A 27646-nucleotide genomic window follows, 5' to 3' on the forward strand; every position below is an offset into this window, starting at 1 on the left:
TTTGATCCAAAAACCTCTGAAAGAACAGGGCATGTGGCAGAGCTCCCCAGTTCTTTGCATGTGCATTTTCCACCTTCCAATTGCAGACAATAAAACAAGGAAAGGCAGGTTATGGCAGTAGAGCTCTGTAAAGAGCCACAATCTCTTCCAGAGAGGTCGGGTGACAGGGGAAAGGAGGAATCCATCTTCAGCAGAAGACAGACACGCAGCTCCCCAAGGCAACATAGCCTCGGTGGGACTTGTTCTGGTAGCAAGAAACTACTAAATTACCAACTCCTGATGTGGATGACATATTGGAAGAGCGCAGAGTATCTTAACCAAATATGACCTAAATTGTGTTCTCTTCTTTTTATGCTTTTCCCTCTTAAAACTGTGCTTCTAGTGCTTTTATTAAGAAAACCAGTTTGTTCAGATAAAACACATTAAGTTCATTTTAAACTTTCTAGCACTTTGGGTGATCTCCAGAGAATCTGGCAAATGTAGAGGCAATGGATTCAAATGAAGTGTCTTGAAGGTGAGTATCACGTGTGACTGGAAACCCAGACAAAAGTTTAAGTGTCTCAAGAGCTGGGATAAGTTTCCTAGCCAGCTTCAAGGTCAGTTGGTGGGTTAGTATAGACAGGAAAAAGAAGACACATTCCCTTGGTAACTTTCACTCAGCACCTGTTCAGCACAGAACAGGCAGCAGAGGCACAAATTGTGATGCTAGGGAAAAAAACCCTCTTTGTGACATTCTTACTTGGATAAGCAGGGTTGTGTGTGGAGCACATGGCTGTGTTGTAGCTGGTTTGAGAGCTCAAGGGTATGTGTATAAACCACGAAGGAACATCCACCGCTCCTCCACACCTTTCTCCAGGCCAGGTGCACCATGGGAGGGCTTCTTGGAGAGGAATTAATTTACCCCAGCCCCACTCAGAGCCAAACTTATCTTTCCTCAAGAGGTCCATCACAGAGGTGGCTGCAGCTCCAAAGGGCCAGTCTGGAGCCACCAAGAAGTTGTCCAGCTCTGCAGCCATGTGACACCTGCAGCCCCAGGGCTCACATCCAGAGCACAGCAGAGCAGTGAAGGCACTTAGCATGGCGTTAACCCGGGAGATAGCCACCCAAGCTGCCAGGTCTTCCAGCTGTGAAAAGGTAGTCATCCTCTAACTTGTCTTGGGCCCCACATCTAGACACCTAGGCAAGGTGCCGCAACTGCCTCTCTTCTTTCAGCATCACAGGTACCCTAACTGGAATGTTGAATATGATCCCACATATTTTGGCTCAAAGCCCATAAATACCACCAGACTTCACCAGACTTTGCATCAAATCCTACTTTCACTTATTTCTTGCTGGAATATGACTTGCCTTTTCCACCATTTCTTCTTGTTATGCAAGGTCCAGGGCTTTCTGCAGCCATTTTCAGACTGGGACTGAGCGACCCACTTTCATAACCGCAGTCAAGTTATCTGCACACACCCTCACTTCTTTTGGTCTAGCAGCCAGCGTTGCTGAGAAGGGAGGCAAGCACACCCCAAGCAAGCAGAGTCAGAAGTCAGAATGGCCACATGGAGGAAGAGGGGCATGACAGAGTGAGTCGCGTGGGTCCACATCTTGAACTTCAAAGGAGCATCAGCAACAGTCAAACAAACACTGTCTGCTGGCTAAATAATGTCATCTGCAAGTGATTTGTCCTGTCACCACCAGTCTGGATCCTTTGCCTTCGCACACGATCAAACAGGAGGTCTGCTTTCCAAGATTTTTCATCACCAGAACCCACTGCAGCTGCCTAAATGTCTCTTTCCAAGTAGCGTGAGCTGCAAACACTTCATCAGCAACTTGCGTCATTCCATCCTAAGCACTCCAGCATTTCCAGAGGGTGGAATTAACCCTCTGGCTTGTAGATTCACTCAGCAAATGGTAACATTTGGGCAATTCAGTGGCATTTCTGTTTGCTCCATGCCAATGCACCTCTGCCTTGTGGTGCTCAAGGAGGCAGCTTCCACCCCATGTTCTGGCTGGTCCTTGCTCTCCTCACTGAGGCAAAGAGCAGCAACAGCAATGACCAGCCTCAGTGATGGCAGTGGCCATGTGACAACTCCAGTTTGTCATGTAAGGAATTTTATGTACTCATGTGAACCATCACAACAGATGTCAGATAGTCTGTGCAAACTGAGGCTGGATTTCACATCTGGAAATGGAGACAGAGTGGCATCACCACAGCTGGGCTCAAGACAAAGGTGAGACATAAGTCCAAGCTTGCCAATCCCACTTGGTGTCATGGGAATGAAGCAACCCTGGGCAAAGCAGCTGGTCGTATCTTCAGCCTTAACAAGACTCCACGTGCTGGGATGTCACTACTGAGCCTTGAGGCTGCGCCTCAAAGACCTTGCATTTCTTCAAACATGAATGGGAAAAGGGAAAAGAGGAAAAACCCCACATTTGCCCCAGGGAGTGGAGGATCTCCTCAGAGTTTCCCACAGAAGCTGGAGACATGCCTAAGACACTAAATGCAAGACAGCCACCAGCTATTTCCTGAGTCTTTCTGACTGCCTAGCAGATGTTTGGAGGCCAGAGAAGGTACACGGAGAACCTCTAGTCCTCTGCTAGAAATCCAAAAGTGATAACCTGGAGAAGCAGGGCTGGAAGGCAGCTAGTGGTGAGACCAGCAAGAGGAGGTGTGGAGCAGGAGGTAAAGTGGAAGCCATGCATTTCATAGGTAGGAGCTGTTGCTGACATATATTTGAAGCAATCCTGATTTCCAGATGGGCTCAAGGCTCAGGTTCTTTGGAGGCCAGATGCTATGAAACATCACTGTAGCCTACACAATCTCCCAGCCCAGCTTGCTAAACTGATTGGAAACATTCACATTACTGAGAAACCGTGCAGACAAAAGCAGACATCCAAGGACATGGGGAGAAGGGAACATCTGGCTGCCTCTGCAAGCCCGGGGCACAAGGCACCCCATCCCCAGGCAGCTGGAGGGACTGCAGTGACCTGGAGGAGCCTGGGGAGAGGACATAGTGCTCACTCAGGCATGAAAGGACTGTTTCACCCAGGAAGAGCTCAGGGCAACCTCCTCCAAAACCTGCCGTGGCAGCCCAGCACTGCCTTGGCATCAAAAACACTTGTGTCCTTGAGATCATCCCACACAACCACAGACATGGATCAAAAAGGAAGGAACACATGCAGTTCAGACCAAAGGTCAATCCACTGCCTGCTTTGGACCACAAGTGACAGTGAGTTCAACACAGAGCGATGCATTCAACTCAAGCCAAAGCTCAGGAAAAGGAGGAAATCCAAGTCTGACCTTGGTATGGCCCAGCACGTGTATGTGTTTGCACACACTTCATCCAGCACCTTCTGCAACAAAGCTCTTCTGTGTCACCTTCTCCAGCAGGCTTGAAGGTATAACCACCTCCTTGCACCTTCTTCCCTCCATCAATGGCTGGGGCCCTTCTCTCGCAATGTGCTCCGACCACACTCCCTCCCCTTCTCACCCACAACAACTTCCGTTCCTCAAAGGTGCATTGTTTTTCCAAGACCTTCTGCCTTTTTGCCCGTGGCAGCAGCTCCTGATGGAAAAAGAGAATCCCATCCCCTTTCCATGCTGTATAGCATGAACGTACTAGGCAGAACTCCAGAGACAGATACAGGGCTGGTGGGATGGACAGGGATGATGGTTTGACAGTGGTCTACCACCTTGCTTATGATCCTTCAAGGGAGATGGCTGGACCCCAAACACATGCACAACATCCAGCAAAACAGGAACCCCAGTGTGAGACTCTAAGCTCTATCATCAAATTCATGCGATTTGCTAGAAAGCCACCTTCCTGGTGACCAACACCTACGAGGGATAAGCCTGTTGGTGGATGGGCCTGCCTGCCTAGCCAACTCAGCTCCTGATCCTACCTGGGCCCCAGCTCATCTTCACAGCGCCAGGTGAACTCCCCAAAGCTCTCATAGTGCTGATTGTAGTGGTAAAGGACTCGGTGCAGGCTGGGAGAACCCAGGTCCAACAGAGTGTTGTAGGCTGTTTGCTGCTCCTTACCGCTGGTGTATCCGTTGAAGAGGTTGTAGATCTTGTCTGCTATTTCTGGGCAGAAGAATAGGGGGTATTCAGCGAGGTGCAAGGAAAAGAATGAATAAAGCCCACCAGGCTAAAGCTCAGCTCTAGGGAAACCAAGACCAAAGATTTGTCCCCTGAATTATGATTTACATCCTAGCAAGACAAGGTCCCAGTGGAAGAGCAACAGAATAGATGGCATTCCCCGGACTCACTCCAGGTTAGGTTCCCACAGTTTGGTCCAATTAGGAAAAGAAACAGGTGGAGTCATCAGGTACCATTAGCAAAATACCATTTATTTATGAAAAGGAATTTCTTGAGCACAGCCACCACCTACCTACCAGTTGCTTTCTGGGCAATACAGGCAGGTCTTCTTGGCTATTTTAGTATGTCCTGAATGCCTGCCCCTCCACCCATCCTCCCACCGCTCCACCAGCACAGAGTGCCTCTGTGCTTGTTTGAAGAGAGGATGTGTGCCTCCTGCCACCCTCCACATTAACCCTCAACACCATGTGGCAGCACCTGGGCCACGATGGGTGAAGGAGGTGTTATAGACAGGACATGAGACATGCACAGGGTCATGCTGGAAGGGGGAAATCCCTGCTGTTGGTCCCAAGCATCACAGTCCAGCAGCTCCCTCCATCTCACCTTGAGCTTTCACATCATCTACCACAGGGCAGGGGGTCTTGACAGTCACGTCACTGGACCTGGAGCGTCTTCCTGTGTTATCAACTCCCCAGAGCGTGAACCTGGCCAAGAAGGAAAAAGGTGAAGGTCTAGACTCCCAAGACTTAATGCAAACACAGGCAGCATCAGGCAGGAGCACCATGGTCAGGGAGACAGTGCTGCCACGGGCATGGCATGGGGGAGGCGACTCACATGTAGGTGGTGTCAGGCTCCAAGCAGCGCACGATGAGGGAGATGGTGGAGGAGAGCCTGTCAGGCACTTGGGCCGGCATGGCACAGGGTGACTTGGCGCCAGAGATGATGTCGTCCACGAAGCTCAGCACCGTCTCTAGGGAGAGAGGGGAGGAGGCACCATAGATGCACACAGGTGTCCCCGGGGCTGTAGGGAGCCACTGAGGTCTGTGCCTGCTACTACGCTGCCTGGTGCTGAGGGGGAGCAAAGCTCATGCATGAGGCTGATGCAGAGACAGACCCATTGCTTTTCCATCAAGGCTTATCACCATGGCGTGGAGCTGCCACTTCTGCAGCATGGTGGGCAGGAGAAGGGCTGCTTTCTCTTCCACAGGATACTGGATATGTTGCAGCATGCCCTTGCAAAGAGGCAGGCAGAGGCTCTCCTCCAACATCTCCATCCCACCCTCCCCAGAAAGAACCAATGGAGTCCCCACTCACCTGTCTCCACCTTGGAGTGGTCCATTCTGTCAGTGACTTTCTCTTGACGAAGGAGGTAGTCGACGATCTGCACCCCAATTGGGGGCTCCGAGTGCCCCCACTCCAGCACCACCAGTGTACTGCTGGGCTCATGAACGGTGGAGAGCCGTAGGCTGGGGGGCAATGCTGGCTGGTCAGCATCTCAGGAGAGCAAGGTCTGCTGGCCGTCCCCACCACCCACCCATGCTCACCCTCACCCATGTCCATCACTGCCTTGCTGCTCCTCTATGCCTTAAAAAGGCAGCAAAACCACCAGGATGAGGCACATAGTATGGGAGAGATGCTGAGGACAACCTGTACAGCTAGTCCCCATGGCTGCTGCAAAAGGCAGCGTGTGAGTTTGCTAGTGCCACTTACTCTGTGGTGCAGACGACATGCAAATGCACGAGAAATGAGTTGGTTTCTGTACGGCACTATGTAGGGACCGTTTTTTGCATTACTCTCCCACATCAAAAGGGCTTCAAAGCATTTAACCTATGGGAGAGAGCAACCTCAGGAGAAAATTGACTCCACCTTTCCTGCCCCTCCTGGCTCTGGGCATGGTGGTCCAAAGGACTCCTTCCCTGGGTTGCTCTACCAAGATGGATCCAAAACCAGTTCCCCAGTCCTCAGCAGAATTTAGAATAGACACTGCATCTCTGCACCCTCTGCCTGATTTCCACGTCCCCCATCCGCTTGCAAACCTGTCCCATAAAGCCACCCCAGCCCCACCACCTCCTGCCACCATGCTGTTGGCCATTGCTGCCTCTTCCCAGACCCATCACACCAAGACCCCAGGCTGGGCATGCATGGAGACCTACATGGGGTGTGGGAGAGGTGCACAAGTGGGCAGCCCATCAGCACCAAAGGCACTCGAGTCACAGCGGCACCAGTCCTCAATGACGTCCCCGCTGCCTGAGCACCACAGTGAGCTCATGGTGGCCTCCTGCAAGAGCTGGGAGAGAGGAGAAGGGAGTGAGCCCTGGGCAGGTGACCTCCCATCCCACCACCACTCGAGTCAGTGCTCATCTATCTCCACCCAGGAGAGCAGGGCTGGCCAACAGGCAAAGGCTGCCTTGGCTTGACATGATGTTACTAGGGAAAGCTGCCTGGAATGACCACCCCGATGCTGTTCTGCCACCCCCACCATGCCCACCCCACCACCCCCAGCCAGTGGCTCCTCACCCGCTGGGTCTGGTTGTTGGTGACCAGCTCGTAGATGGGGGCTGCTTTGGTGACCTCCAGCAGGATGGGCTCGGCTGGCACATCAGGACTGGAGGCGACATGGCAGAGGGGACAGGAAGAGGGGCAGCGCCCTCGGCTCTGGCACTCCATCCGCACACCGGCTGCCATGCGCTTTGTGCCCGACTCGGAGAGGCTGGCGATGTACTCGGGAAAGGTGAGCACCTTGGGGTCCCGCTCACGCTCCTCCGACTCGTCTGAGGGGGAGTTGCCTGGGGAAGGGGGAAAAGAGGGACACCAAGGTGGGCTCCAAGCCATTGATAAGGGGATACGAAGGGACTAGAGCCCTGTCTTCCACCCAGGAGAGAGGCAGTGCTGCCCAGAGGACCCCTGTATCCTTAAGAGCTCCCCGTTTGCTCTGTAGGGATGATATGCTCACTGGTCTTCAGAGGAGGAATCAGGACTGAAAAGTCCACCCTGGCCTCTACCATTGCAGGTCCTTTTGTCTCGCTGTGCCTCTGTTTCCCCAGCCCCAGCCCTTTGGCTGGCGCTGGGACAGACCACCCTTGCAGCAGGTCCCCACGAGAGGGAGCCTCCTTTGTGTAGCTGGAGACTCATGAAGGACCTGCCTGGGCACCTTCACCCCACACTGCCCCACCAAAACCTGCTGCCAAACCACTCCACTGCAAAAGCCCTCCTGGCCTAACAGCTGATTTCTTTGCTCAACTCCCTCAGTTCCCAAGGACCTCCATCAAAGCTGATGTGACAGAGCATGTTGGAGGCCAGAGAGGATGAGTGTCAGACCAAGGTGCACAGCAACAATGCTGCCTTGGTACACCCTACACAAAGATCTGCAGCCAGCAGCACTGAAGAGCTCAGAATGATCAGGGAAGACTTGTCAGTGCCTCATGATGCCCAGAAAGCTCCTGAAATGGCTACAAAGACACTAAGCCCCTCTCCAGCCCCTCCACTGCTCCTGCACTCGGTCTCCATGCAGGGGAAGGGAGATGGGGAGCAGTCCCCTTTCGGAAGCTGGCTTGAGCCTGGCTCTCCTGTCTCTACACTGCCATGAGGCATGACGGAAGTGGGCAAGGAAATAGGGTCTCTCCTTAAAGGCTTAGCTTACAAAGCACCATCACAAAGCAAAAGAAAATGGTAAGATGGAGGCAGATACATTCATCAGGACTGCAGACCCCCAGCTGGACTGTGATGAGGCTGAAGGCTCATTTATCCTCTGCCCTGTGCATATGTGGAAATATCTGCAGGTCCTACCCTGCCAAACCTCAGGCAACGCTGCATCCCAGCCGGCTCAGAAAAAAAGATTTGCAGGAGGAAAGCATTGCTACAGTCGAGCTTTTCCCAGCTCTGCACAAAGTTGCCTGATGCCAGGCGCCACCATGACCCTGTCACATGGGGCAGCAAGCCAGACCATGTGCTTTTCTACAGTGTTCCCATAGCAGGAAATATTTTCACACAAGGGGAAAAGTCCTGGCACAGCAGTCAAGAAAGTAGGATTTGCCCATCACTGCTGTGCCCTGGTTCACATCACCCCGCTGCTGCAATCCTTGCTGCACAGGGGAACGGTGCTTTTCACCCAAAATCCCTGCCAAAGGATGTCTCTGGCTCTACACCTAAGAAAAGGGGGCCAGAGGGACCATTGGTGATGGTTGGTGGGGTCAGAGGAAGCTGAAGGATGCCCAGGCAAAGCCTCACCTCTGGGGCAGGCTCAGGGCATCACCAGCAGTGGCTTGGTATGGGCTGACTGCTGCAGGGAGCCACTAGAGAGCACGTCCATGGCTCAATAGGAAGATCTTCCTATTGCAAGGGTTTGCTGAGAAATGGGCCAGTGCTAGCCTATCCTCAAGACTCCTGCAAAGAAAATAAGGCTGTTAAACAAAACCTGGGGTACATAAGCATTGCTCTACTCCCCCAGCAAGCTGGAAATGGATCGCTTTGGGCTGGCTGTGAATTGTAGCTTAGCAGGCGCCAGGGGAAGCAGAGGAGCCAGGGAATGATTTGTCTCTTGCAATTTCTCAATCGATATCCAGCTCCTGACGTTTGCAAACAAAAAGCAAAGGAGGGAAAGTGGCAGGTGCCAGAGTGAAACCGAAATGGGATATTGTGGGTGGAAAGAGACTGCCAGACCTGAAAAGCCTCCAAACAGGAAAATCAAAGAGGAGGAAATTGCAGGAGAAAAAAAAGTACTTGCAATCAAAAGATGCTACATCTGGAGACAGCTCGCAGCAAAACAGCCACGAGTCTGTACTCTCACAGGTGGACTTGGGAAGAAGTCCACGCTCCAGGAGGTCTGAGCCCACCGGATCCAGTCTCAGGCTCAGAAAGAAGCCTTTCCCATACAAGAACCCTGGAGAGAAAACAAATGTCTCCACGCCAGGGCACAGCACAAGCAGCACTGTAGGCTAGTGTCAATACTGAGAATTATGAAGCTTCATGATGGAAATGATGTGGTGGTCATGGTGCCTGTGAGATCCAAGCTCACATGGCCTGCACCCAGGAGCTCCTGGGCAGGGGGGCAGCAAACCACAGTCACCTAAAAAGCAGCAACTCCACTCGGCATCCCCTGTGTCTGGGCTTGGGAGCTGTTTCTTTTTTGCTGCCCAAGCCTGGATGGTCAGCTCAATGTCCTCAGCACAGGCAGCAAAATGCCTGCAGGTAGTTTTGAAAAGGCCTGCACAAGAGATGCTGTGATCCTGGTGACATCTGGCAGCAGGCAGGCATTAGGCTCCCTCTGCTTTTGGAAAGCTCATGTCCAAACCCATTCTACAGGGGAGCTGTCACACCGCACTGCAGTGAGGGCTCTGGAGGGGATGCAGCAGTGCTGGATGCCCTCCGCACCACAGTGAACCTCCCAGTTCACAACTGGGCTCCAGATAGTACAAGCACAGTGCTGAGAGCCTGGGAGAAAAAAGCACATTAGAGGGAGTAAAGTCTGGCCGCAGGATGCAAGTGGAAGAAAACAGATATGGTGGAGACAAAAGGAAGGAAGGAACAGGATTAAAGACAAATAACAGTTAAGTCCAGAATCAGGCAGGGCGGTTTGGTGGAATTAGTGCGTTTGTCTCTCAACTCCCTGGGGATGTGGGTATTCATCTTCCTTTCTGGCCTGGACTAATGCCTGCTGCAGTCCATGGGAGTCCTTCAGCTGGCTTCAAAGGGTGCAAGAACAGGCTGTACATAAGAGGATGAGATGGGATGCAGCCCTGACACAGGCCTAGTGCTTTCTCTGCTATGCTGAAAGCAAACCCAGCTTCCCACTCTCATGGGGACCCTTCCTGGGGACAAGCGGGGCTCCTACCTTTGCTGATGTCCTCATACTCCAGCCAGAGCTGCCGCTGGACCTGCCTGTTGGGATACCAGATGGAGCAGGACTCCTCAAAGCCATATACTGCCTCTTGGATATAGTGGTTGCCAAACTGGTCCAGCAGTGCCATGAAATCTCCACGGGAGGTGGCGCCATCCAGGGAGTGAAGTGCGTTGCTGAAGGCTGCAGAGGAGACAGGAGAAGGTGCTCAAATCTCAGGGGACCCTGAGCCCTTGCCACCCCTCCAACAGGCTTGGGACAGGCAACCAACCTCTGAGCCCATCACCTGCCAGAAGAAGGCTGTGTGTCTTCATGCCACCCCTTTTTCCCTTCTTCCCCTGGCCCTGCACGCTTACACTGGGAGATGGTCAGCTGGTTGAGCCGGACGTGGTACATGATGGACTGCACCTTCCAGTGCTGCAAGAGGGGGTACCCGGACACCTCGCTGAAGTTCACCATCCCTGTGGAGAAAGGACATGGTGGGGTCGGCACCACTGCCCAAGGATGCCTCACCATGAGGATGGCTGCAGCCCCCGAGCTGTGCCTGGGGCAACACAGCCAGAGGGGTGGGAAGAAGCCAGGGGAAAGGACAGCGCACACACCACGTCCCCCTGGGGAGGTGGCAAGGCATTCAGAGCTGAGGGTCAGCTGCTCCCTGGCAATTAAAATCATGTCTTTGAAGGCAAACACACGGGCTCATTTCATCCTGCCGTCTGGGGCTCTGCATTGGAAGATAATGAGCCTCCCCCTGCATCCCCTCTTGCTTCCTTCCCGGCGCCGGCTCCCAAGACATGCCCAGGTGTGCTAATTATTCCACTAATGAGAGCTGTGCTTTTTAATGAGCAGCTTGCAGGCCTGGGAATGGTCACCGTCATGCCACATATGCCTGGGTACAGCCAACTGAGAGGCCCTGGGGTTCCTTTTGGTCAGGACTGAGCCGAGTGGTACACAGGTGTACAGGGGAAACCACATGCCTGCTGATGCTGCTGCTCCCTTGGGATGTTATGGCTATGCTGGAGTTGAGCAGGACCTGGGGCTTCTCCCTCTTCAGGCAAAGACATCCCATTCTCTAACCATTTAACCATGCATTATGGGAGCCAGATATTTATGGAGACCAGGGCTGGGCAGACACTTTGTCCTGCCTAAGGCATGAGCCCAGGCACATAGGAGCTCAGCTTCCATGAGCAGAGGGACAGAGGCCAATGAGCCCAGACAAAGCCCCAGAAAGTCAATTGAAGGGTGCTCATGGCTCTAATTTTGGTGACTAGAGCATCCTGTGGTGTGCCGCAGCAGGATGCTAGGGCATGGCCACCTCCTCCCTCGCAACGCTGCTGCTGTATAGTCAACACAGCACACCTCTGCTCGGCAGTGAAGCAGCAAACTCTGCTGCTAAACAGCCACACAGCAGGAGTTCTGGAGGATAACAACAGGCGTGCCCCCCTCCATAACAAGCAATGAAGACAGAGGATAAGGACAATAAGATCCTTTGCCTTCCAGCGCCTCTCGCTTCAGTGCTGGCTGCTACCAACAGCTTCAAAGCCTTGTTCTTCCCTGCAAAGTGTTTATGCAAAAACAGCCCTTCCTTACTCAGCAGCCCTGCTCATGTATTTGCAGCAATATCCAGATCTGCTTACTGACAAGCAGAGAAGATTTTACTTCTTTACTTTTTTTTTTTTCCCTTAATCAGCCACAAAATGCCAGCAGAGCAGTGGGAAATGAATAGGATAATTTACTGGCTTCTGTCTCCCTGGCGTAATTGCTAGTGGAGTGCCAGTCCCACCATCCCTGCCATGATGCTGAGGCCACAATGGCAATGCGTTCCTTACATCCATGTAACCGTATCAAGGGCAGCAGAGCCCCATAAGGAGATGGAGGTCCTCCAGCACCTCCAGGCAGGGCTGAGCATCCCCACGGCTGCAGGGGCAACTCACCAACACAGATGTCTTGGGGTAGCTCAGTCCTACCGGGACCTGCTGGCACCCTCCTCCCTGCCTGCATCTGCCTGCACACACACCTACATTGCCATGCCCCCTGTCAGAGCAACCAGCACCCATCCGACCGTGGCTGCAGCCCACAGGTGCTCCCCAAAACCCTCCTGGGAGCTCTGCCAAATGAAGTGAATGCACAAGGACTCATATGAGACCACACTGCAGACAACTTCTAAAAGACCTTACTATCCACATCCATCATTTAGTAGCTGCCTGGTGTCCTTGAACGTTCCAACCAACAGCAACAAGCACCAAGGAAACAAAGGCTATTTAGGGGTGCTGGCAACTTGTTGGAAAAAAGGTAAATCCTCGAAGGTTGTCTAGGAATCCGTGATAACCCTGCTGGTCATGGTCCATGATGCTCTGGCAGGACAAACTGAAACATTTTGGGTTGGTTGTGGTAGGTTTTGAATGTTTCATTAGGCCGGCAAAGGGTTTTTGATTTGGAAATCAAATGAAAGGCATTTGGAAAACTTTTTTGCCTTGAATAAAAAAAACATCCTTTTTGCAAATATCCCAAATATCCAATGGACGCTTGACCTTTTATGCCACACAATTAATTTACAGTCTCTCCCTCTCCTTCATTTTTAATGCCTTCCTCTTACCACTGCTGCCGCTGCAGGTGAGTGTGGGATGCTGAAGCAGACTATATATACCCCACAGTAGGTATATCTCCTGGGAGGGTTAGGTGCCAAAGCCAGGAACTCTGGCAGCTGTCCTGTTGGGAGAGGTGCAGGTCTGGCTGGACTCACTCACCGGTGAGGAACTCAGGGTCGGGCGTGGGGTCAGAGAGCTCCTCTTGGCACTGGTTCTCCAGGGGCACCGTGGCCACCACCAGCCCATCCGGCAGCTGCTGCTCCAAACCCCGGGCAAAGTTGTTCTGCCTGAAAGTAATAGCAGAGACGAGGGGAGGGCTGGAGGACAGAGAACTGCCTGGGGTCATTGCCACCAGCTGGTGACCTATCCCAAAAAGCCAACCAGCACCAAGCCTTTGTTTTGGGCAAAGGTTACAAAGATATCTACTCTCGATGGAAAGTTTCAGAAGCACCCTCCCCACCAGCCGCTCCATCTCCAGCAAAGCTTGGCCAGATGTGGATAGACCAGGCTGTCTGCTAAGGTCCAGCCCCAGGCTGCTTCCCATGCCTTCTTCTTGGAGAGGATGGAGAGTTTTGACCCTGCTGGGGTCACCTCCCCACACACCCAACTCACCTGAACGTCCCTTTGAGCACCTGCCCTGCAGCCACCTCCTTGGAGTGGTTGTTGTAGCCATAGAAGACCTCCCCAAAGAGCGTCTGGTTCATGGGCAGCTCACGGGGCTCGCCGCAGTCCCCCACCTCAGGGCATGACTCTGAGATAAGCTGGCACGACCGCCCATCTGTACCTAGCTTGTAGTCCTCGATGCACCTGGGAAGCCAGCACGGGGTCCACCATCAGCAGCAGCCCCCACCAGTGGGGACTGGGGCCACCAGGCCAACCCAGAAGGGACTGCAAACAGGGGTGGCCCTCCCTCTCAACCCTATGAGCTCAGGGTGGCAGCAGCAAGGTACAGCAGTACCTGGGGATGTCCTCGTGGCCAGGGCGATGATGGACTACTTACCCACAGAACATGAGGATGTTGTAGAGCAGGGGCTCCTCAGGCAGGGGGACCATCTGCTGCAGGCACAGCTGCTCGCAGCCCCCGTTAAAGCCATCTGAGCAGTCCACGCCGATGTGACGGTCATAGCAGCCTGTGCCATCCTTCATGGGGCTCAGTCCTGTTGGGCACTGCCAGGGGTGAGGGAAGCAAGAGATTAAACCCCTGAGGAAGAAAGCTGGCACTGGGACTGAGGCAAAGGGAAAGGCTTTGGCACTGCTCTCTGTTGGAAATCACAGTGTAAGCCATGCTCAGGGGTTGTGGGACAGACGGGAGCAACACCGCCCATGGCTGTAGATATTCCTCCTGCACTGAAGTCTCTTTACAGCCCTGGGGAGTGCAGCCCCGGGCGTGGGAGCCCCCCAAGCCACCCGTCACGGTTTTAACTAGGATAGAGTTATTTTTCTTCACTGTAGCTGGTATGGTGCTCTGTTTTGGACTTAGTATGAGAATAATATTGATAACACACTGATGTTTTTAGTTGTTGCTAAGTAGTGTTTATACTAGTCAAGGACTTTTCCAGCCTCCCATGCTCTGCTGGGTGCACAAGAAGCCAGGAGGGGAGGCAGCACAGCCAAGATGGTTGATCCAAATTGACCAAAGGGATATTCCATATCATATGACATCACACCCAGTATATTAACTGGGGGGAGTTGGCCAGAGGAAGCAGCGATCGTGCCTTGGGGACCGGCGGCGTCAGTTGGCAGTGGTAAGCAGTTGCATCACTTGTTGTTTGGGGTTTTTTTCCCCTCCCAAGGTTTCACCTCTCTATCCTCTCTCTCTCGTTATTTTCCTTTTATTATTGTTATTATTATTATTGCTATTACTGTTTTATTTTAATTATGAAACTGTTCTCAACCTACAAGTTTTTTTACTTTGGCCCTTCTGATTCTCTCCCCAACCCCACTGGGGTGGGAGGAGTGAGCAAGCAGCTGGGTGGTGCTTAGCTGCTGACTGGGGCTAAACCATGTCAGTCCTCCACCAACACCCAGCTCCAGTGACAACAAAAGCAATGCTGCTCTTTCCAAACCCACCATCTGCCCCATGCTCACAGCCTCCCCATCCTGATGTTCAGCTCTGGTGGCATCACAGCAGGACGCCCCAGCCCCACAAACCCCTCTGTTTCAGGGCACACACTTTCCCTGCACAGCAAAGCATCTGTGGTGGTGACAGAGGACACACGAGTGATGTGGGACCTCCTAGAAAGCCATCAAGCAGATGGGCTCTTGCTCCCTTGTGCATGCATGCAGCAAGGGCAGGGATGGAGGAGATGCCAGCCTGAAAATATCTCATCCCGCTGCAAAACCAACCCCAAAATATCCATCCCAAGGTGATGGGAAGGGAGGAAGGATGCAGCCCTTCCCCTTCCGCCCTCCCCTTCCTTGCTCACACCAAAGGAGATTTGCAGGTTCCTGGGGGGCCACGCACCACGCAGCCCGTCGAGTCCAGCTTGCGGTCCGAGATGCAGCGGAAGTTCTTGCTGCAGCCCCCATTGTCCCGGGAGCAGTCACGGACAGGGCCGAAGGAGTCCAGGAGAACCTCCAGGCTGTCGAAGGAGGAGGAGGTCATCAGCTCTTCCCTGCGAGGAGGAGGGGGAGGAGGTGTGTCACTGCTCCGATGAGAGGCTGCGAACACGTGCACAACCGTGGCTGCTGTGTGGGTTTTTCCAGAGCTCAGGTCTCCCTCGGGCTTACAGCGAACTGAATGGCAGCCAAGCTTTTAGAGGGATGCAGGAGCTACTGAGATATTGAGAGCTACCTCCAAAGGTTCAGCTTTGCAAGCACTAAAGAGGGGCAGGTTAATGGCCATACTAATCTCCACCTGCAAAAGGTGGGGCAGGGGTCCCAGCTCTCATCAAGCCCCACGTTCTTCTGGTTGGTCCTCTCACTCCTGAGATGCACCAACAGTTTATCTGCTGAAACGCCTCCTAAATGCCCTAGCCCCACCGTATCACCCACCTGACCTCCACTGCATCCTCCATCACTGTCATATCGGTCTTGCACTTGGCCGAGGGGTTGATGGCCAGCTCGGCTGGTGGGATAACAAAGCTCTTACTTAGTGGCAGCCACATGCCTTCTCCCAGGGTGTAGGTGAACCTGCCAGGTAGAGCAGCAAAGGCTGGCATGGAGGAAAATGCTGATCCTGGAGGGCTGCCTCTACCCAAAATCAAGCCCTTGAACCTCCCCTCTGCCCTGCAGGGATGCCAGCCTGAGTAAAGGCAGATGGGCAGAGTGAAGTGGGTGGCTCCTCCAAATCATAGAATCATTAAGGTTGGAAAAGACATCTAAGATCATCAAGTCCAATGCACCCAAATGACCCCCAAAAGCACAAGTAATTTAGAAAATTAAAAAAAGACAGACATTTCTCTTTTTTGTAGAAATCCTCCTTCAAAGCCTAAACTTCGCTCTCATCATGGATAGAGAGGAGGAACTAGCTGCTGGGCATCCAGCAGCCCCCACGGCAGGTGTATAGGACCTTCCCAGCCATGCTCGCGTGTCCCCAGGAAGTGGCACAGAACAGCCATGCTCAGCCCTGCCAGCTGGGGCCTGCCTCTATGTCCTGAATTGTATTTTTGAGCCCCAAAATGTGCTGACCAGGTTGCCTTTACTGCTTACCGAAAAATCTTGTCGGACGGCTGCTCGCCCAGCACCAAGTCGAAGCCCCGCTGGAAGATGGTGTATGGCCAAGGCCTGGAAGAGAAACCCAGGAGCATCATGCCAGCATCATGCCCCCACCGCCCCTCACAGCCTGAAACGCTTCCCCAGTTTAGCCCCCAGCTCACACACTGAGGGGTCCTGGGATGAGTTAGCTCAAACCAAGCAACGACAAGGTGATAAAATAGCCCCACATCCAAGATCTTAATTTTGGAGTTCCTACAACATCAGCTCCTCACCCCAGCCCAACCTGCCAATGGGTCGGTGGCATATTACGTCCTTAATTTTGGGGTACAGCATGCTCCCATCCCCCCTACCCACTGGCATCTGTGACCCTCATGCTTCTGCGCGCTCAGGTACCACCTGCCCAGCTCCCATTTTAGGGATTTGCATCACAGCTATTGAACTGAAAAAAACCCACCAAATCAAAAGCCAAAAAAGCAGCTGAACTCCTTCTCTGCAAGGCTTTTGCAAGGGAGCATGTCAGGCCTGGGCCCACAGCTTTGCCACCTGCCTTATTCCCCCAGGGTTCATTGTTTCAGGAGGGGAAATGAGGAAGCCTCAGCCCCCATTGGACTTTGCAAAGGGGTCTGGAAGACAAGCTGGAAGTTTGGAGCCAAGCGGGAAGCTGGAGAGCTGATGGCCCCGTCTCCTCCATCCTTCTTACCCTAGATAGCACAGGGCGATTTGCAACTGAGACTCAGTAACCAGTGCCCTTCAGTGGGACACCTGTGACCAGAACACCTCAGGATGTGCATCCCCTGCCAGCATGGCCCCACTGGCAGAGCATCACCTGCAGAGTGAGGCTGACAAGTCAGAGCAAGAGGAAGCACAGAGAACTGACTGAGGTGGGCTTTGAATCAGGTAACACAAACCCTGCTCCCAAACCCTTAAGCTCCAAATCCCCTTTGCAAGACCTCAGAGCTGAGAAACAAAAGAGTTTTTCCAACCCTTCACATCGCTGCTTTTAAAATTCAGGGTGAGAGGATCATTTGCTGCCGACAAGCCCAGGGATTTTCTCCAGAGGCAATTACAGCTCTCCTGCACAAGCACTTTAATTTCTAATCTGAAGTTATTTCAGCAAGGACAAAAAAAAAATCCTGATTGCAGGATTACAGTGTGCCGTCTTATTTCCTTGCTGGAATACAATGCTACTTTCCCATCCAGTCAGCTGGGAGCAGGGGATTACATTCAGCCTGCAGATTGGATTGCCCTGAACGAGGTCAGCTTTGGCCAGAAAGTGATGTGTTACTGTCTCGCTGACGCCTTGAATGCTTCGTGCCTCCGCCTGCCAGTGCTCCCGCAGATGGGTTTTATTCTTGCTTCTCAGGAGCACGCCAGGCAGGGAACAAAAGCAGAGGCAAGGTATTGTTCCCCATTGACTCAGGTGGAAAAGCAATTGTGAAGAGCCCATCTTGCCTTGCAGCAGAGCTGAGCCCCAGGGCAGGTGCTGCAGAGATGTGCTAGCTGCCGGACCTCTGCCAGACAGCACATCTCACAGCCCACGAATGCCAACACATCCAGGACACACACACAGAGGGCTTGGACCTGCCTGCGAGATGGAAATCAGCACCCAGACCAGGTTGCATCCACCCAGGGTGCAATTTCCAACTGTGGCTAAAATTCATGTGATGATGATGGTGAGGCAAGGAAGAGGTTTCCATGCTCCAGGAAGGGACCTTGTGGCATGTCCCCAGCCTGCCTTACTTTGCCTCTACTCGGGGTCAAAAAAGGCCCATTAAAAGGAAGGTGCAGCCTTTAGCTACATGGCAGGGGACAACCAATGCTGCCAGGCACCATTGAGCCTGCAAGGATGCAGTACCTTCTGCAGGGAAGTCCTGGGACAAGACCTCCAGCTCAACAAGAGCCACTTATCCAACCTCATCTCCAGGAGCTCAGTGCTGATGTTTCTGCCCATGCACTCTTGCTGATTTGTGCCTTTGGCTGCAGAAGATGGGGTGAGATCTCCTCCCGCAGACACACCTCACCTCCTCCATCACTGCCTTTTGCTCCCTGTGCCTCTGCCACTTTTTCACCCCCTCCTTCCTCTCCCATGCATGCAAGTGTGTGCCCCCACGCCTGTCTCCCTCCCCGCTTTCCGTGATCACTGTAGGTGCCTTGCTGCTCTGGTTTTTGTCGCTCTTGGCAGGTATTTTGGTTGCATGGTCTTCAGAGTTCACAAAGGAAAGAGACTGATCAGAAGCAGCTCTACACCTGATCAGGTTGGATTAAATGGGCCAGAAATGACAGCTCTCAGCTCCCTGCAAGCCTTGGCACTCAGGTAGGTATCTGAAACAACAAAACAGAGGATCACCCGGGCAGCTGAGAACCAGCACTCTCCCCACATGCAGTCAGCAAGTTCCTATGGCCAATGCACTTCCAGTGCATCCCCAGGACGATCTTCAAACCTCTTTGCTTTTTTCCAGCTGGTCTATCAGCTACACTTTGCTCCATATCCAGGCTTGAGTGGAAGGTCCCAAAATATCAGCTAAGCCCTCTGGACCTGGTGCTGCTGGTGATGCTCTGACCCATCTCAACAGGACTCTGGCCACACTCAGATTGCAGCCACAAGGGGAGGAAGCCAGACTAACTTCCAGCATCAAGAAGCGCACTCCTGCCAGCCTTTGCTCCCTGCAAAGCTCTTCTAGACAGGATGGGTGGGATAAGGAATCAAAGGGCAGTGCTCACAGGATGCAGCTGCAATGAGATAACCTAGAGCAGCTACTTGAGGGAAGCTGGTAGGGAGGTCAGACGGGCTGCAGGAGAGGGCACTGAGAAGATGCTGCATGTAAGTGTGAAGGTGGTCATCTGTTACGCACTGAAATTGGTGACTTCGTGTCTGGTTCCCTGACCCCCAGTGCTCCTGGGGGTTTCCACCTAGTGAGCAGCACAAGGACAGCCATGCCAAACCCTGTTACAATAGCAAAGCACCAGCTCAAGTGTGTGCTGGAAGTGAGCAGCACAGGCCAAGGCACTCACCACATCCCTTTGCTGGCGGCTCAGGAATTTAAGCCCAGGGCAAACAGCCCAGAAACATTCCCACAGTGCTCACACCCCTTCTGCAGCCCCCAGACCAGCTCCCCATAATGACCACAGTGGGGTCCCACGAAGACCCAACACCACCCTGATGGGTGGCGAGCAGAGAACAGATGTGACATGAGCACCGAGCTGCTGACTTATCCTGCCAGCGACACCCATCCCAGCTCCTTCCCAACTTCGCTTTGCTTTGCAACAGCTTGGCTCTGGCTTCAGCTGCTGATGCCTCTCCCCTTCCCACCTCCCCACCCCCTTCCAAGCAGCTCTTTATTAAAAATGCTAATGCTGGCACTTTTTCTCTGGGTTGCCCGTAAATCTGCGAGGAGAATGGGGTGGGAAGAGGAGGCGGATGGGAGGTTTGGTGAAAGGATCTGAAAGAAAGAGGAGCTTTTAATCTGGCCATCCTTCAAGCTCGCAAAGCCGAGGCACACAGCAGGGGATGGAGAGAGGCAGAGGAGGGAAAAAGGATTGAAAAAGGGCTGGGGAAAAGAAGAGAAAAAAAAATACTTTAAGCAGGACAAGTGCTGTTTTTGTCACTTCAGCATGTCCCCAGCTCCTCTGAGGGTGGGGAGTGGATGGTACATAGGGATGGGACAGGAAGAGCAGGTGCACAGCTAGGGAGGGTGTAACTGCATGCAGAAGAGAAGCAGCACCGTGGAAAGGGGAGGTGGGTGAGCAGGCCATGGGCTAATTTGGGTCCTGTGCTGCAAAAAGAGGCTGCAAGGCTGTGGGGTGGAGAAAGGGATAACTTGCCCTGCATGGGAGGGAGGCTGGGGTGGCCCCCACTTGCCAACTGCTAGAAGATGAGCATGCCCAGCCAGACACATTTGCCAAATTGCCTTAAACTGGCCTAAAACCTCCCCACGACAGGGTGAAGCCCATTACAAGTTGACGGGGCACATTGATAAAGACCCTTTAAAAGCAGACTGTCTTAAATCTCATCAGGGTATCTGAAAAGGGCACCCAGGGCACATGGGGATGGAAAAGCCGTGGGCCATCGCATGACGGATCTAAGGGCTGAGATGAAGGAGTATAAATGTGGGCAGGTAACAGTTTATTAAACACAGAATGAGATGATTTGTCTTTTGCTCAAGTCATACCATGAAGTAACTGCAGGAATTTTGTCTCATGAGCAAAGACGAGGCAGGGTTGTTTGTATTGCTAGAAACTGTATCCTACCCAGGAAACGTTAGAGCAAGAGCCAAAAACCAGCTAATTAACAATGCATATCAAAGTAGGAACACAGACTGTGAACACAAAAAAGCACCAGCCAGATTTGTTCAAAACAGCTGAAGAGCAGCACAAAAAAAAAAAAAAGCAGCTAATCAAATGTATCTGCTACCCATGATCAAAAAGATCTTATTTTTTAAAAAACTGATTTAGGGACTGGATGCTTTGGGTAAGGGATGTACTGTGGTAGCATGGATCTCAGCATGGTACCCAAAATACACACACACATAAAGTCTCACTGCCATTGCCAATAAAGTTCACAGATGAGCTCACCTTCATGAGCAAAATTAGATGCTGCTGAGTGAACAGACACTGAGTCGGCCCCTAATCACTGTAAATAAAACCAAACGAATGGCAAAACTATTTAAACCAAAGGCTTGAAATAAGTTTTCAGATAAAAACACCACCCTAGGAAAACAAAAGAGGTCATAGCCAGACCACGTTGCTCCCAAGCATGCTGAGGGATTTGGCAGAGCCCCCAGGTCCTGGTTTGCTCACCTCCCCTTCGCTAAGAGCTGATGCGGCTTCTCCAGGGACTGACTGGCTGCCTGGCTTGTACTACCCACGGCTGCAACACATCGCTCCAATATTGAAGGGGTTAGGAGCATATTAGACAAACAATGGTCAGAAATTATTCAGGCACAGTTGATCTCCCCTTGAGACAAGGGGAGAGAGTAGAGGATTTGCAGATATCTCTTTCAGGTAAGCCTGTGGGCAACCTTGTTGCTAGAGGTGGTAGTGAGCTGATGAGCGCAACAAAAGACAGTGTGGCCTGGCAGCTCAACCTCCATCACCAAAAACGTAAATACCAGGTTAAAGTTACAAGTTATTCAGTTAAATGGGCTCTGACAAGATGGTTCTGCTGGACCAAAGAGAGTTCATTACAGACATGACCCTGTGGAGGCTATGGGTTCACAGGGACACCCTGGACAGGTAGCAGAGACCTCCACCATCACAAGCCCTTGCAGGCAGTGCTCTACCAAGCAGCACCTGGACATCAGGAACAGATCGCAGCACAGAAAAAAATCCTCATTAAACATCAATCTGGTCCCGGCATCACAATGCTTAGTGTAGACACACTTTCAAGAGCCCCTGTAAATAGTGAAGCTGCAGGCAGGGGTGGTTGAGTTAAGCATGGTTTCAGCTGCTACCATTTTCTGAAACAAAAACCTGACATGTTCAAGGAAGAAATACAAAATGACCCCAGTTTCAAACAACTTGGGAGAGGAGGTCTCAAAGGGCAGTGCTGAAAAAGTCCCAGTACTGCAGCATTGGAGCCTTCTCAAGAGGCCAGAGAAGGGCAGAAGGACTTCGATGGCCCCACCATGGCCCAGGGCTGTGTTGCACCTTGAGGAAAAAGAGATCTGCTAGGTTTCTCTGCCCCAAGCAGAAGAGTACGCTGGAAACACTGCGTGTGATTTATCATAGCCAATTTCAGTATATAAAAAAGAGACCCAAGACAACATGTATCCCAGCCAGGTGTGAACACTGCTGCAAGAGTAAAGGCAGAATTTCAAGCATGAGCATGGAGAAGGCTCCCATGGGGATATCAGGATGAAGCTGGGTCCAAAAAGCTGCCCCAAATCCCCCAGAGCAGCTTTTTCTCCCCTTTCCCCTTAGATGATGGAGCAGCTAGATTGGGAAGAAGCTAGAGAAGAGCAATGTGCATGGGAAGAAAAGTGTGAAGCTGCAGTCCCACACCCAGGAGCAACAGAAAAGCAGAGGGGGAGGAAGCAAATGCTTCTCCACCTGTGCTTATCCATTTTTACTCCCTGCCTCAATGGACAAAGTTGCCCACTTGCTTTTTGCAAGGTGGTGGGTTCAGCATGCTGCTGGTAGCTCTGACCAAGGCACAGGCTGGCACCAAAGCCATCGGTGGTCATGGATGGCTGTGGGCTCTTTCCAACCCACTGTGAGACACTACTAAACCAAACACATCCCAAAATGAGCAAGTCCCTGGCAGGGGGAATAACCCTCAGTGCTTCTTATTAGATGGGCGCAGAGGAGCTGGGGACATCCCTGTCGGACACTTGTCCCTTGGAGACAAACAGGGCAGGGAGCCGTATTTCTGCCTGTATTTTCCCACCTTGGCAGTGGTACCTCATGGTGGTTTCAGGACCCTGACCACACCACTCAGCACATCCCCAGCATGGGGTCCCCTGTCTCATGAGCATTGCCCTGTCCCCAGCCTGGCTTAGGGCGCCCACAATGGCAGCAGCCCTTGTTCCTGCAGCCAGTGCTCCACACTGGGTTTAATTGCTAAATTGCTTTTAAAATTAAAAACACAGAGAGGGGGTTGGAGACAGAGCAGCGGTGCTCTCCCTGGGCCCCAGTTCAAAGGGACATAGCTGGGGCCGGCTGGCATGGGCAGGCCCCTGTGGCTGCCGTCCTCCAGCGCAGCAGCACGGCCTGCGTGCCACCAAGCCCAGACTTGGACAATTTTCTCTTCCCGCTGTGAAGACTAATGACTTCAGAGAGGGCGTCCTGCCACGTGCATGGCCTCTGCCATCATAGATCCAGCTGCAGCACAGTGAGGTGAGGAGAGGAAAAAGGGGGTTGGAGGTGCTGGTGCACATGGGGCCTCTGGTTTTGTGTGTGTCTTGGCTTTCTGCACACTACCTCCAACCATCCCTGGAAGTCCCCATCTGCACATCAGAGACCCATGAGTATAAAGGACCACATGGAACATCTCCCATGTTACAGAGAGGGTCAAAGAGAGATGGGAATGTTTAGGATCCCCCACTAAATTGCTGCCAAAACATCAGAAAAATTTTGCTTTGCACTTCCAGGGTTGTAAAGCTGTGGAGCAGACAGCAACTGCTTTGTTCCCTCAGGCCATGGCATCGAAGCATCTAATTTGCCCAGTTTTCAATGGGGCGTCCCCATCCCACAGACTCCTTCCTCTGTTGGGGACTGCAGCCTGACCTCAGCCCTCCTCCAACCCCTTGCACACCCAAACCAAAACTCCCAGGATGCCAAAGAGAGTGCCCACAAGGGGAAGAGGAGCAGCCTCGATCTTCTCCAGGGGTTGTTTACTCTGAAACCTAATAATGGCCTCTTCTACATCACCTCAGATTATTTCAAAGAATAGAAATCCTTGCCTCCCGCAGACCTGCTGCAGAGTCCAGCCATGCACTGACCTTATGGTTAACTGAGATGCCTCTAACTTTTTCACCGAAGAGGATTTGCCGCAGCCCTACTATGCTGCTGTTGAAGCCCAGCAGCTCGTGCGCGGATGATCCAAGCCTGGGCATGCTGCAGCAGGCATACTCACCCCTGGTTTGTTCCCCACTCATTTCGGATGCAGAGGTGCTTATGCACGGGGTCCTTCATGTAACCTTCATAGCAGAGACACTCACCTACAGAGAGCAGGAGGGACATGAGGGACATGGGAGGACAAAGCTTTCCATGTGCATCCCTGCTGAACCCGGCCTGCAGCCACCTGGAGCACCCAGCAGCTCCATTAGTGCACGTGGAGCAAGGCAAGAAAGCATCTTCCCACCAAAACCAGGTTGAGCAGGCAGAGGTGAGCAACCAAACCCACCCAGCTGCCTAACCACCTACCGGTCTCAGGGTCACACTGGTGCTCACAGGGGTCAAGGAGGCGCCGGGCGCAGAGGTCCAGGGCCCAGGGCCCACTGGAGTTTTGCTGGGAGAAGAGGACGACCTGCGCAGGGTTCAGCCAGTCACTGGCATCCAGCTGGCTCCCCTCCAGCAGGATGAACCGGCTCCCTGTCACCGAGAGGGGAGTCAGCAGTGGTGACTGCTGCCATCCCCTCCATCCCATGATGGTCCCCTGCATCCTGTAATGGATCCCTCCATCCCATAATGGACCCCTCCATCCTGTGTTCCTCCCCTCCATCCTCTGATGGTCCCCTCCATTTCATGATGGTCCCCTCCATCCCCTGCCCATCCCCTCCATCCCAAGACAGTGCCCACTACACCACAACAGTCCCTCTTTTCCACAGTGAACTCCTCTGTCCCGTGCCCATCCCCTCTGCCCTGTGCTGGCCCCCTCCGTCCCATGCTTGTCTTCTTCATCCCATGAAAGCCCCTTCCATGCTACACCTGTCCTCTCTGCCCCACAATGGCCACATCCATCCCACACCTATCCTCTCCAATCCACAATGGCCCCCTCAGTCCTTTGCCCATTCCCTCTGTCCAGCATCCATCTCCTGTGTCCCACATTGGTATCCTTCATCCTATACCTGTCCCCTCCATCCTGCATCCATCACCTCCATCCCATGACAGCCATCTCTGTCCTGCACCTGTCCCCTCTGTCCTGTGCCCATCCCCTCCATCCTGCACCCATCCCCTCTGTCCTGCACTGGTACCCTCATCCCATGCCTGTCCCCTCTGACCTCCACCCATCCTGCATCTGTCCTCCCCATCCTTCCCTCCTCCCCTCCATTACAGCTCACAGAGTGGCGCAGGAGGGGGTGGATAGGACCGCAGGGCACTCACCATCAGCGATGAGGTGCTCAGGGACATGAAGGGTGATCTTGACAACAAGGGGGCAGCTCATGTGGGAGCAGCACACCAGGCTGATGACACAGCTTGTCACACTGATGAGGGTCAGCGTGGTCTTGTTCACCGGGCTCCGGGGGGACCCCACTGCAAAACACAAAAGCACAGTCAAATCTGAGACCGAAGGGATCCAGGTAGATCTTGGGGTGCAGCCAGAGGATCTCGGGGTGCAAAGACCCTGCCCAGCCCCCTGGAAATCCAACATCAATCCAATCAAGCAGAGTCACTTTGGATTTTCAAGACCATGAAGCAGCCTTTGCCACGGCACCCTCTCTATCCTGCCTGCTGCAGATCCAAGCCCCTGTAGCCCAGGCTCTCCCACACTCATGCACTGCCACATACCGAGACCTTTGCAGAAATAGGACTTTAAAGCAGAGCAGAGACATTGAAGAGAAGAAAGGTAAATACAGCATCCTTCCCCCCATCCCCTTCTTCTCAGCATTTCTCTTGAGTTAATTTTGCCATGATGACAGCCTCCTGGATGCCTTTGAAAAAGCACCCGAGAGCCATAACTGCTCAGGGCACACAGGTTTTTGACTTTTCATCTCTCAGCTGAAGAAGCTGAGTGGAAAAAGCTGGCTGGGGGGGACTGAGCTACCCCCTGCATAGATAAAGCCTGAACTGGCCTCCCAGCACAGGTGCTGGAGGTAAAGGAGATGGCTCCCAGGCCCACCACTCCCAGAAAAACAAGGCACTGTCCAGAGAAGGAGGGAAAACAAATACAAACTGTCCTCCCCAGGGGAGGAAACCTCCAAAGGGATGGTGCATGGTGAGACCCCTGCCCAAGGACCAAGCCTGTTTCCATCCTCCATTGCACATCCAGCTCATACATGCACAGTGCCAGAGCAAACCTGCAGTGCCACTATGCTGAGCAGCAGCACAGGAGCTCACAGGCCAGCCTTTGAAGCATGTCACTCATTAATACACACCAAAGCCCAGCAGAAGCCTCCAACAATCGGAATATATTTCACCCTCTGCTGAGAAACTCCACCAGAGAGCAGCGGCAGCCTGCTGTGGGAGCAGGGACCGGCACCTGCCCACGGCAGCCTGGATTGTGTCTGGGTTTCCATCTTTTGCCAATGGAAAGCCTCTGAATCCAGAGAGGTTATGGCAAACAAGGCAAGAGGCGCCACAGTTTGCTGCCCGCCTCCATGTCCGCACCTACCTCGGCTGCGCCTCCGGCTCCGCGAGGGATCCGTGTAGAAGGTCAGCTGAGGATCAGTGTCTGCCTCTGTCCCTGAGTCCCCCTCGGGGTTGAGGAATGCTGAGCCAGCTGCAGGGGACACCAAGTGTGGTCACAGCATGGCTGGCAACATGCCAAACCAAGCAGCCACATCCTACATCACTCCTTCAGGGCGAGCCTTGCCTTGAAGACCAGGAGCCCTGTCTGCCAGGTGCGGTGGGACAGCATGTTCTCCCCCTCCCGCCCCACCCAGCCATGCCCCCTGCCACAGTTCCCATTACCTTGTAACTTTTCCCCATGGCCATGCCAGTATCATAAAATATTTACCATGGCCAACACCCTCTGCATCTTTGCAACCAACCAACCCAACATCGTTTACATCCTATCAGACACTGCTTTTTCTGCTTCCCCCAATCCAAATGCTCATTTCCATGCTCTCACCCAATGCTGGCCCTATTTCTCCAACCCAGGAGGGAGTGAATGGCTAGAGCATGGGTAGGTGGAAGCCCAGAGCACCCTGTCTGCCCCAGGGATGTGCCTACCTCGTGCTTTGTTGTTGATCCTCTTGCGCTGGCTGCTGGAGGTGTGGGACAGCAGGGTGGCCTGCTGGTGGTTTGAGTCCACGGGGCTGGTGGCAATGATGTTGTCCTTGTACTTGTTCATCAGGGACAGCTTGGCGTTATCACTCCCTGAGCAGGAAGAATTGAAGGCAACATCTTTCGTGGATAAAGATTTAAAAAAAGGAGGGAGGCAAGAAAGAGAAAGATTTCCTTGGATCCATCTTCAGCATCTACATAAGGCAACGAGGGTGCCATGGCCAGTGCACCAAGCTGCCCCAATGCACCATCCTGAGGCCCTCAAAGCCTGAAAGAGACCGGCACCTCCTCCAAGCCTACCAAAAGCTGAGATTTAACAACCAGCCTCTCAGGACATTTCTGCATACCCAGGTCTGCAAAGAAAATGCCTGGAGAGCTTCCAGAACCTCACCATAGTCTTCCCAAACCATGTCTCAGTTGAGAAGGTTCCAGCTGGGTGTCTCAGCTGGTAATATGGCCAACAAGCAAGTGTGTTACAAGCCTCAAAGAGTCCCTGCCAGTGATCAGAAGACAGCATTAACTCTGAATCATACTGATGGGAAGTATAATGTTGCTACTAAAAATCCTCAGCTGAAAAAGATAGTGGAAATCCTGCAATATAGAAGGGAAATTTGTGGTCCCTATGGGGAAGCTCGGGAGCCCTCAAAACTCCACCCTGGATTGTCCGAGCCATGTCCCACTCAATGGCGACCACCCTGCACGAACTGCAAGGTCTCCCAGCAATGGAAGTGCCTTCAGAGTGCCACCAACACCTCACAAGTGGTGAAAACCCAGAGAAATGGGGAAAATGCTTAAGGGAAAATGCGGAATGTTGGAGAGAAAATGAGGTGGAAAGGACCCAGCTCAGTCCATGCTTCCCTATCCCATCCTCAC

General features: G+C 52.9%; 1 protein-coding gene across 3 annotated transcripts in view; it reads right to left on the bottom strand.

Moving 5' to 3' along the window:
• The window catches only part of ASTN1 (astrotactin 1), a 56633-nt gene that overhangs the window by 4854 nt on the left and 24133 nt on the right, over window positions 1–27646 (bottom strand). For 2 of the 3 annotated variants that reach the window (XM_075096850.1, XM_075096849.1), the window contains exons 4-22: window positions 26720–26866; window positions 26160–26267; window positions 24932–25081; window positions 24032–24199; window positions 23742–23826; window positions 16163–16237; window positions 15506–15643; window positions 14976–15126; window positions 13512–13678; window positions 13124–13318; window positions 12671–12798; window positions 10283–10387; window positions 9921–10109; window positions 6608–6876; window positions 6244–6377; window positions 5405–5556; window positions 4925–5060; window positions 4694–4794; window positions 3892–4075 (exon numbers count right to left, since the gene is read on the bottom strand). In XM_075096850.1, the coding sequence (XP_074952951.1) occupies window positions 3892–4075; window positions 4694–4794; window positions 4925–5060; window positions 5405–5556; window positions 6244–6377; window positions 6608–6876; window positions 9921–10109; window positions 10283–10387; window positions 12671–12798; window positions 13124–13318; window positions 13512–13678; window positions 14976–15126; window positions 15506–15643; window positions 16163–16237; window positions 23742–23826; window positions 24032–24199; window positions 24932–25081; window positions 26160–26267; window positions 26720–26866 (2782 nt within the window). Of the gene's footprint in view, window positions 1–3891; window positions 4076–4693; window positions 4795–4924; window positions 5061–5404; window positions 5557–6243; window positions 6378–6607; window positions 6877–9920; window positions 10110–10282; window positions 10388–12670; window positions 12799–13123; window positions 13319–13511; window positions 13679–14975; window positions 15127–15505; window positions 15644–16162; window positions 16238–23741; window positions 23827–24031; window positions 24200–24931; window positions 25082–26159; window positions 26268–26719; window positions 26894–27646 lie in introns of all 3 variants that reach the window. The other variant, XM_075096848.1, reaches the window with a different exon arrangement.

This window comes from Phalacrocorax aristotelis, chromosome 6, assembly GCF_949628215.1.
Source record: "Phalacrocorax aristotelis chromosome 6, bGulAri2.1, whole genome shotgun sequence".
Classification (NCBI taxonomy): Eukaryota; Metazoa; Chordata; class Aves; order Suliformes; family Phalacrocoracidae; genus Phalacrocorax; species Phalacrocorax aristotelis.